The 10,974-nt window shown below is 34.2% G+C and overlaps 1 protein-coding gene across 2 annotated transcripts in view; it reads left to right on the top strand.

Annotated features, from left to right (window-relative positions):
- Positions 1-718: 718 nt before the first annotated feature.
- The window catches only part of FNDC3A (fibronectin type III domain containing 3A), a 153,676-nt gene continuing 143,420 nt past the window's right edge, over positions 719-10,974 (top strand). The window contains exon 1 of one of the 2 annotated variants that reach the window (XM_008051761.2): positions 719-844. In XM_008051761.2, the coding sequence (XP_008049952.1) occupies positions 749-844 (96 nt within the window). In that variant the 5' untranslated portion in view covers positions 719-748. The remainder of the gene's footprint in view (positions 845-10,974) is intronic. The other variant, XM_008051763.2, reaches the window with a different exon arrangement.

Here is a 10,974-nt window from a genome sequence, read left to right as displayed (position 1 = left end):
ATTGCTAATATCAAGTTTTTTACTTTATTTTTTATAAGTGGTACTGTGTCTACAGTTAAAGATATCTAAATGTATATGCTTTTATTACTGAAATTATTTGATTTATTGTAAAGTAGCCATCACTTAGAAAGCAGTAATAAAACCAGAATAACAAGTAATGCAAGAGCTTGAAACTTAAAACTTGAAGATTCTTATCCTAATCCTGAGCAAATTTTTCTACTGTTGTGCTTTGTCTAAGGTATCAATGAAAAATCATAATTTTTCTTATGTAGACAGATAAGGTGATGGAGAGAGATTGGGTCTTCATAATTACTTTGTCTTCTAATAGAAAAAAAAAATACCAGTGGTAGCGTTGCCTTAATCATTGTGGTTTAGTGCCTAATTCAGTGTCTAAGTAGTAGTGGTTAGATTGAATAACTATTATCTAGATATGGAGAAGGTGGAGATACAGACATGGAATTTAAATACAGGCTGTTGATATATTAACTTTAATATGTATTTATTGACTACTTTGACAGACAGTTGGAGAGATTGTAAGAAATATATTTCCTTAAATGGTCTGTTAACTGGAAAATAGTAGATAACAGAGTATGTTAGAATTTCCTTTGACATGCTTCTCTTTCTTTTGGTTAAAGAATGAGACAAGTCTGGAATATTTTAATATATTTTGAGGACGTACAAATGGCTATATATTTTTGTTTTTCAGAGTTGGAGTGTTATCCAGTATATTAATTTAGTCTTATTGATAATGGCAGAACATCTATCGCTATTGGATACACCTCACATTATAAGTAGTGAGATTTCTCTTCGGTCTGCTCCTGTTGTTACAGATGTAACACAACAGGTAAGGAAACTGAAATGTTTATTTTCTTAGGTATAGTACACATATATTTCAGAAATCAAAATTTAAAACAGAGTGAAACTTCCCAGTAGTGTGTTCCTGTTAATTCATGTTTTAAACTTCAGTTCAAAATTTTTTTTGTTTTATAAGATCATACAATAATTAGATTGTTTTTGAAGTCTTGCTAATTCATGGTAAAATTTTTTGTGTGCATATTTAGTTGCCACTGAAATTTTTTTTGTTTTCCTTTAGACAAATAATATACTAGTCCCTGAGTGTTTTTTTAACTAAATTTAACCTTGTACCTTAATGATTACTATAAATTATTATATCAAATCATTATGAAATTATGACTTAATTATGTAATTAAATGACTACCTACATTATATAATAATGACTCTTCAAAAAGCAAATATACAATTCCTGAAAAGCTTTTATATGCTTTTCCCCAAAAAATGTTGTTCTATGGTTGCTCTGAATCATCATTCCCCTAGTAATTCTAAAGAGTTGGGAATAATGAACTTTCATAAGTGCCTATTATGTGCCAGGCAATGTGCTTAATTCTCACAACTACCTTATATGGTAAGTATTTTAACAGTAGGTGAGGAAATAAAGACTAAGGACGGAATAAATGATAATGAAGAGAAGAAATAGTTTGGGTGTCCATTGTGTAATAAACATTGTGCTAAGAACTTTATGATCTCATTTAATTCTTTCCACAATCCTATGAGGTAGGTATAAATGTCCTTATTCTATCAGTGAAACAAACTGAATTTCAGAAAGGCTAAGTCCTCATTCAAGATCACATTACTCATACTGCCTCCTTGGGAAATTAAAAAAAAAAGTCATATGCTGCTACTATACAAACTATAACCCTATAGTCAACAATTTTGATTTCCTTACAAGATACAAGGCTACTATTGAAAGACCAGTAGTGATTGGTTTAGGTTCTAAATTTCTCTCTTTTGTGTAAACATGGCATAAAAAATGTGTTTTAGTTTTTATGTGTTCTCTGATAGCTTCTCTGCAGCAGTTTCATTCATGAACTTGATTTTCACGGTCAAATGTAGGACTGTGAAGATTTTTAACCCACAAAAATAATAGATGTGACAGGTATTCATTTACTTTATGAAGCTCTTGGAGTGACTTAAGTTGTCATTTTTTGCCTTAACCAGTCACTAGTTTCAGATTGTTAATAGTCTAATACATAAAAAAATCTGTTAAGCAGTTAATTACAGTACACTGATGTAGTTGCTACAGTTGTATATTCTGTTAAGGTGAAGACAACAAGCTGAAACAACACCATGATGCCCTTTCAAGACTTATTTCTCTTTCCCCTAGAAGGGAGATTCTGTTGGCATAATTTTCTTGAAATCTTGAGGGTACTATGGTTGTCATGTAGTAGTTGCATAGATGGATTTAGAGAAAAGATCTGAGAATAGAAGTACTGCTAACAAGATTTAAAGGATCCGGTGGGGATCAGGAGGTCTACAGAACAGTTTTTTTGGTAAGGAAAAGAAAAGCAGATTTCAGGAGGTGTGGAGTAAAAAGCCTTTAATTCTAATTGACAGAATGCCTTGTAGTTCCTAACTAGCAGAGTGCCTTGTAGGAAGAAAGTTAAAGAGTGGGGAAAACACAGGACTTGGTTGGTAGATTTGGATTTGATTTTAGTGATCTAAGACAAGTTATTTAACTTCTCTGAGTATATTTGCTTCTTAGAGTAGCTGTAGCTAGTTGGGTGAAATGAGCTTGAAGGAGATCGGCAAATGTGAAATATGAATTGAAGCACTCAATAAATGTTTAAAAGATGGAAGAAACTATGGGATCCCAGTCAGGATTTAAACCAATAGAGATATTTATAATTAGCAATGGATCAGCAAACTTGGAAGACATTTATGAAGGATATACTAAAGTATAAATCTAAGAGAGTGGACCATAAGGGTAGAATGTAAGGGAATAGACAAAGTAGATAACACTTAGAGGTGGGAGGGCAGTAAACTTGACAGAAGACATCTCTTTGTCTTAACTGAAGAACTTACTCAGTATGCAAAGTTGAAGCTTACTTGTGGAGATGTAACACCATTGGAGTAAGCAGCAAACTAAAAGACTCTTCCTGTTGTCATGCACAAGACTGACTTCTCTTTCTTTGCAGTATGGTTTAGATAGTCCCCCCCACCCCATGGGTTAAAATAGCCAGTTTCTTTTTTATTATTGAATAATAATACTTTATTGTATGGATGTGCTAGTTCCTTTTTCGTTTTTTATTTTATTTTATTTTTTTGAGTTGGAGTCTCACTCCATCGCCCAGACTGGAGTGCAGTGGCCGCTCCCGGCCACCACAGCCTCTACCTGCTGGGCTCTGGTGATCCTTCTGCCTCAGCCTTCCAAGTAGCTGGAACTACAGGCGCGCGCTACCATGCCCGGTTAATTTTTTTTTTTTTTTGATTCCTTGTAGAGATGAGGTCTCACCAAGTTGCCCAGGCGGGTCTCGAACCCGCGGATTCAGGCAATCCACTCACCTCAGTCTCCCAAGGCGTGGGATTACAGGCTGAGTCACTGAGCCCGGCTAGTTCCTTTTTCATTCATCTGTTGAAGGACATCTTGATTACTTCCAGTTTTGGACTATTATAAATAAAGCTGTTTTAAACATTAGTGTAAAGATTTTTTAGTAGACATAGGCTTTATCTCACACTAAGGATGAAAACTAGGAGCATGATTGCTGGATTGTATGCTAAGACTGTTTAGCTTTGTAAGAAACCACCAAACTCTTCTGTGGTGACTGTACTATTATGCATTCTCAGTCATATGACTGATTTTGGATTGTATCCTTTCCTGATAGTGGAAGTGAAGCGTATACAAGTGTGCCCTATTAGAACCTCCAGATCAGCTTTAGGGAATATGAGCTTCAAGCACAAGTGGAAGGCCCAGTCCTGTTCACTGTTGCCACCATCAAAAGAAAATTTCAGACTTTTTTTTTGTGGTTCAACACTTACTTAATTTAACTTTACCTTGTCTAATTTCTACACATTTACCTTTCAAAAGGATAAATTGCATTTAAAATTTTGACTGAGAAGTTTGAAAACTCATCCTGCCTATTAAGCTTCTTTATCAGAAATCTTTTCCATTTCATTTAATTTTAAAATATTATTTTATAACTTCCCTTGACTCATTTGTTCTCATGGGATTTTAATTTATGGAGGTAATTTAAGAAACACAGGAGGCTAATGAAAGAAGATTTTTCTTACTTCTATTTCCCAAAGACAGGGGCATGCCATGTCACACAGGCAGAGCCACAGAGAAACATCATGTATTGGTCAGGAGGCAGAAGCAAGAATAAGGAAAATGCTTAGGCTAAACCCTTTACTGGGTTTTCCACAGGAAAGTCAAGGTAGGGCAGAGTAAACAGTTTAGGATTGGCTCGTTCAAATAATTCTAAGAGCCTTTGGGAACTACAAGGGTGGTCTCTAGTTGCCTGGTACCTGACTCTGGAATGATTTAGGCAGGATAAATATTGACTTGGGCTGTGAAAGTTAGATAAGATGGTTGACACTATAGATTTGGGATTGGATGGTTTGCATATGAGAGATATGTCTTTGTTATCACTAAAAATTGACTCTTCCTATGAGTGGCAGTCTCTTCCAGCCAGTGAGGCCACAAATGCCAGAGCTTCAAGAAAACAGAAAATAAGAAAATATAGTTCATATAATTGGCCTTGTTATGAATAGATAGCAAGTGGATAAATATAGAACCTGAGAAAACACAGAACATGCCCTCAACATCCTCTTTTTAAAACCTGTTTTAAATCATGGACTATAATATATTTATAGAAAAGTTCATAAAATAAGTATGTAGTATATGATTATAAAGCATAAATCTTAAAGTTACCAGCCAAGCTAAGAAATACAGTGTGTATTCCTTCCATTTCACAACATCCTTTCTCTCTCCTTGGAGGTTATGATTATTCCGACCTTTATGATAATTGCTTGCTGGCTTTTGTTTATAGTTTTACCTATATACTTCTCTAAGCAATAATAGTATAGTTTTGCTCATTCTTAATTTTTGCATAAATTAAACTTTAATTGTCATAGATGTAGTAAATATTTTCTCTTCTTCTGGTTGTCTTTTTATTCTGTTTTGTGTCTTTTGATAAACATTCCTTAACTTTAATGTGGTCGAATTTATCAGTTCTTTCCTTCTAGAGTTAGTGTATTGCTTCTTTTTAAAGAAAGTTTCTACACTGAGGCAATTAAAATAATTTCATACATTATCTTCTAAAAACTGTAGTTTTGCCATGAACGGTTTATTCCGAAATCCACTGGAGTTGATTTTTGTGAATTGTATCACACATGGGATTGATTTGACTGTTGTTCTATGTATATACCCAATTATTTCAGCACAATTTATTGAAAAGACTATCATTTTCCTTTTGCTTCACAATGAACTTTTTTTTTAAAAAAAGATTTATTTCCATGTCTTTGGGGGGTACAAATGATTTTTGGTTACATGGATGCATTGTATAGTGGCGAAGAAGTCTGAGCTTTAAGTGTACCCTTCACCCCTACCTGTGTGCATTGTACCCAATAGGTGATTTTTTTCATTCCTCCCCCCACCCTTCCCCTACTGAGTCGTCAGTGTCCATTATGTGATTCTATATGCCTTTGCAATTCCTTAGTTTAGCTCCTACTTATAAGTGAGAACATGCAGCATTTGGTTTTCTGTTTCTGCAATATTTCACTTAGGGTGATAGTATCCATTTTTATCCTAGTTGCCACAAAAGACATTGTTTCATTCCTTTTCATAACTGAATAATATTCTGTGGTGTGTGTGTGTGTGTGTGTGTGTGTGTGTGTGTGTGTGTGTACATTTTCATTTATTTGGTTAGTTGACTGGCTCTTAGGTTGATTTCACGTCTTTGCAATTGTTCAGTGCATTGACCAATACAAGGCATATGACCAAACTTATCATCAGTGGGATGGAGCTAATCTTACCCTAGGGAGATGCAGCAAATAGTTGGGAAAAATAATAGCTCCTTCTACAATAAGGAAAACAAAAGTAGCAGCAAATTTGGTATTTCAGTGAGTATGAGAGAACTTCATTTGATTGTTAAGTATTTTCAGATGTGTAAGTAAAGATAAAAATAATAGCAGTTACCATTTGAGCTCTTACCTTGTGTCAGATACTGAATAAAGTGCTTTACATGCATTATTTCATTTAATCTTTATAATAGTCCTAAGAAATAGCTTTAATGTTTCCATTTTACAGAAACTAAGAATTAGAAAGGTGTTAAGTTACCGTGCTACTGGGTTAAGTAACTTAGTTTCTAAATGGCAAAAATCAGGATTCAATACTGTCTATAAAATTTTTAATTTGTCACAGGGGTCTTAGTTACCATGCAAGTACATAAATTAATGGATTAAGTTTCAGGAAAAAGATCTGATTCGAGCCAGAGATAAAGAAATTATTAGAATATTAGGGGAAGTGAAGCCATAGGGATAAATGAGTTTGTCATGAGAGCATTTTGATTTGGTTTGGGGAAAAATGTTAGTAATTTCTGATATAGCACCCTAGTGAGTAGGCTTATAATGCCAAAATGAAACTAGGTTTATACTGCACATGAACTTAAATATCTTGGAACTTTTTTTTTCCCCTAAAAGCACAATTATTTTTTCCCTTTTCCCTTTTATTTCAATAGGTTTAGAGAATACGAATAGTTTTTGGTCTGGACTGTAAGAGTACCCACCCCCCACACCTATGCACATTGTACTCAGTAGTTGATTTTTTTTTTGTCCCTCTACCCGCCCCACTTCTTCTGAGTCTCCAGTGTTCATTATCCCATTCTCTATGTCTTTGCAAATCCTTAGTTTAGCCTCTACTTTTTATAAATGAGAACTTGCGGTATGGTTTTCTGTTCCTGAATTAGTTCCCTTAGGATGAATATTTTAGAACTTTTTAAAGCCTCCTATGGACAGCTGTTCCTTTCCAAGTTTTTGGTGAGCTTTTTGTTTTCCCAGTTGTTACCATTACCACAGGCAACTGTGATATGAACCAACTGTCACTAATTGTTTTAGATCTACTCCCAAGTGGGGGAAGCTGTCTGCAGTAAGGGAGCTCTGAAATAGGTAAAATAAAGACAAGCCCTATGATTGGGTGTTTCCAGGGAACTGCCAAACTGGCCAAATATGACAGTTCTCTGCAGATGGGACTTTTATGGAGCTTTAAACCACTCTCTTCCCTGGTGGCCGCTAGTCTGCAGGTTTTTCACTGCTACTGTGATTTGGAGACTTTTTCAAGGCTACCATGAAGATGGGGAGAAGGAGAAGGGAATAGAGCAACTTAAAATGGTACAAAACTCACTGTCCATATCAGGTTTCAGCCGTTTTCCTTGAGCAGATTGATTCAAGCCTTTTGGTAATTTTCAGAGTTTTGAAAAATTTAGTTTTGACAATTTTTTGCCTGTGTTCTCTCAGTGCTGTTATGGAAGAGTGGATTTTTCAGTGGTTAATACTTTGTCCTTCCCAGTGGTGTCATCCAGAATACAGTTTTAATGGAATAAAAATGCAAAATGATCAGAGAGTAGGCCTTATTCTGTATGGAATATAACATTCTTCTTGTATCATTTTAGATTTTTTTACTGGCATCAGAACTTTAAAAAGCAAAGTGTTTGTTTATCAACATAAGCATGTACACTGTAATCAATATCCACATCATATAAATACATGGCTATAGTGTAGACTAGAACTGTGTTCAAAGTCGCTGGATAATTGCAAAAAGAAGGTTTTTAAAAATACAATTCAGATATTTGCTTCAGAAATTTGTAATAAATGAGCTATTTAACAGGTCACTAAATTTCCTTTCTTGAAGGCTCTTGTCATTTTTGTTGCTATATGATAAGCTGTTAAACTTTCATGCATAGCAGGCTCTTTGGTTGGACACTTGATTGAGAATTATCTCAAAAATATTCAGAGCCATTTTGTCCAGAGGAAACTTGAAAAAAACCAAAAAAGCGTAACAAGGGGAAAACAAAAGTTCCCCTCCCTTTCTACACTACATAAAACAAATCCTAAAAACAAAGGTTTACACACTATAAAATGTTCATTTCTAAGACTAGCTTTTATGTAATGCTACTTTGCATTAAAACTTTATCTCCATGAAAGTTGTGTTTGATTTAACTGGAACTGAGAAGGAAAACTTTCACTAATAACTAAGACATAAAAACTTTCAAAAGTGATCACATTTTTAAGTTTAAAAAGCTATGCATTTATAAATACAGAGAGTGCCAAAAAAAGTATATACATTTTAAGAAAGGGAAAGATTATTAAAATTGTAATACTCAGTATATACTGATAAGAAAAGATGAATACAAGTCATGTCTGACTTCTGCAATTACAAAAGGTGCTCAAAATGGTTACCATCAGCATCCAGACATTTCTGAATATGGCAAACTAAAAGTAATACATACATAGATAATGTCTTTTAAAATGTATATACATTTTTTGGCACCCCTGGTATATGCATCTTTTAAAAATCTAATAGCTTTATATATCAAACTGTAAACATTCAATAAACCTTAGGGATGTGATTCCTGAGACTCTAAGATAATAAATCACACCTCTGTGACAGTAGTTCTGTGCCTCAGAATTTTAATCTAAACCTTCAATCATATATTTCATAGTCCAGATTAGTCATTTTCTAACTGTTCTGTAGCTCTGCCTGGCAAATTAATAGCTTTGCTAAAGTTTTCATTCTCGGAAACCTTGGAAAGGCTAAATTTTAAACAATACACCAACTCCTCTTTCCCATTGGAGTTTTTTTTTTTTTTTTCTTACACACTGGCACCATGCCACTTTCTATGACTTTCCATTGGAAAATCAAATACTTTAAAAAAATTCTAGTACTTTTAACTTGGACATAAAAAGCCTTGCATGCTAGGTTCATAAGCTGAAAATCTGCTTATATTAGCACTTTCTTTTGTTAGCACATTTTTATAAGCACGTATTTTTAAAATTTATGATAAAGATTTTGCTATACTGCTCTGAAAAAGTACTAAATTCACACATATAGAATTATTATCTATGAACAAAATATTGCACTGGCTCTTATTATAAGAAATGATAAAGTCAAACTTACAAATTAGATATAAATCTTAAGATAGTCTGCGGGGAAAAAGACAATTAAAGTATCAATCAGAAACAAAGTTCCAAATAATGTAAACTAGAATTTAATTTTATTCTTGGCACAAAACAATAAAATATTCTCTATTTTTGGGGGGTTTTTTTGAATTGGAGTCTCACTCTGTTGCCCGGGCTGCTGCAGCCTTGACCTGCTGGGCTCAGGAGATTCTGCCACCTCAGCCTTCCAAGTAGCTGGGACTACAGGTGCACGCCACCATGCCCAGCTAATTTTTTGATTTACTGTAGAGATGAGGTCTTGCCAAGTTGCCCAGGCTGGCCTCAAACCCAGGGCTCAGGCAGTCCTCTTGCCTCAGCCTCCCAAAGTGCTAGGGTTACAGACATGAGCCATTGTGCCTGGCTAAAACAATATTCTTATTTAATGACTAGGACCAATATCATTTTATGTTTGTTGTTAAACTGCATATTTCTAAGGGAATAAAAATCAATAAATTGTTTCAAGTATTTAATTGACAAATTATTTGAGAAGTCAATAGAAAAATATTTTCTTGTAATTCAAGATAAGTATTTTTATAGAGTTTTAATAAAATACATATATTTCAAAAACTGTTAGGAAAGAATAATCAAACCCTGGAAAGAACATCTTAAAGAAATAAAACATAATGTTATAAAATTTTGAATGAATTCTTGGTCTAAAAAGCCTTGATGTTCTATTAAGTTAACTCCTAGATATTCTACAGTTAGTATAATGTCTCACTTTCTGGTTAAGTGATTCTGTAGTCAGCTTCTATGTCCTAGAATCCTGTAGAAATTGTTGACTTGTAAAATAAAGAATGGCTTGTAGATGACAGTATATAAATAGGCAAATGCATTCAACTAAACAACAAAGATCATTTTCCCTCTGTTTTTGTGTGTGTCCTTTCATTAGATTAATATAGGGCAAGATGATTTTGTCAAAAATTGTACAGGTATTTGTAGAAATGAGATTGAGTTCTGCTTTTTCAACTCATGACATTCTCCTTTCATTAGGCTTTTTTTAAAAAAAAGTTTCAATCTCTTTCTATTTCAGTAGCTTTAGTGGGCACAAATGTTTTTTGGTTGTCCTTTCATTAATACACTATGGTGATTATATATTCATACCACTGACAGAAGCACAAGACACCAGACAGAAGCGCAAGATCCAGATTCCTGAAATGCTACATTTGTGTGACATGCCAAAAAAGAACATTTTGGGTGGTTTATTTTGCCCATGCCACCAGCTCTGGCATGTCTCTGTTTCTATTCTCCCTTCTTTCTCTAATAAACTCTGTTCGAAAACTTAAATAACATTTTTAAAATAAGGTAAACGTATGCACATATAAACTCATGACTGAAAAGCATACAAGAAATTATAAATAGGCACAGACCCCAGAAAGAAGAATTTACATTTTACCACATTCCCTTTTGTACTCTTTGAATACTTTTTTACTCATTTTTACTTTAGATTCAGGAGGTACATGTGCATGTTTGTTATTGTTGGATCTCAAATGGCCCATTCTCCAGATAGTGACCATTATAACCAGTAGGTAATTTCTAAACTCTAGTCCCCTTCTCCACCTCCCCTCTTATTGGTGTTCCCAATGTCTATTATTTCCAGCTTTGTGGCCATTTAGCTCTCACATATAAGTGAGAACATGTAATGATTGATTTTCTGTTTCTGAGTCAGTTCACTTAGGATGATTGATCTACAGCTTCATGTGGCTGCAAAGGACATGATTTTATTGTTTTTATGGTTGTGTAGTAGTTTGAATATGTTAAAATTTAATGAATTTATTACTCTTTTACTTTTATAAAGCCCTAGCAATTGAAAAAGAAAAAAAAAACTAACAATCAATTTCAAATGCATGTACACATATATCACAGAAGAGAAAGCTCTGTTAACAATGGTGGTTGTTCTAAGAAAAGAGGGATTGTAGCCGGGCTCGGTGGCTCAGCCTGTAATCCTGCTCCTTTGGGAGGCTGAGG

Source organism: Carlito syrichta, unplaced genomic scaffold, assembly GCF_000164805.1.
Source record: "Carlito syrichta isolate Samal-C Ts95f unplaced genomic scaffold, Tarsius_syrichta-2.0.1 Scaffold232015, whole genome shotgun sequence".
Lineage (NCBI taxonomy): Eukaryota > Metazoa > Chordata > Mammalia > Primates > Tarsiidae > Carlito > Carlito syrichta.
The sequence above is the reverse complement of the archived record's forward strand: the minus strand, read 5'-3'. Positions and strand labels throughout refer to the sequence as shown.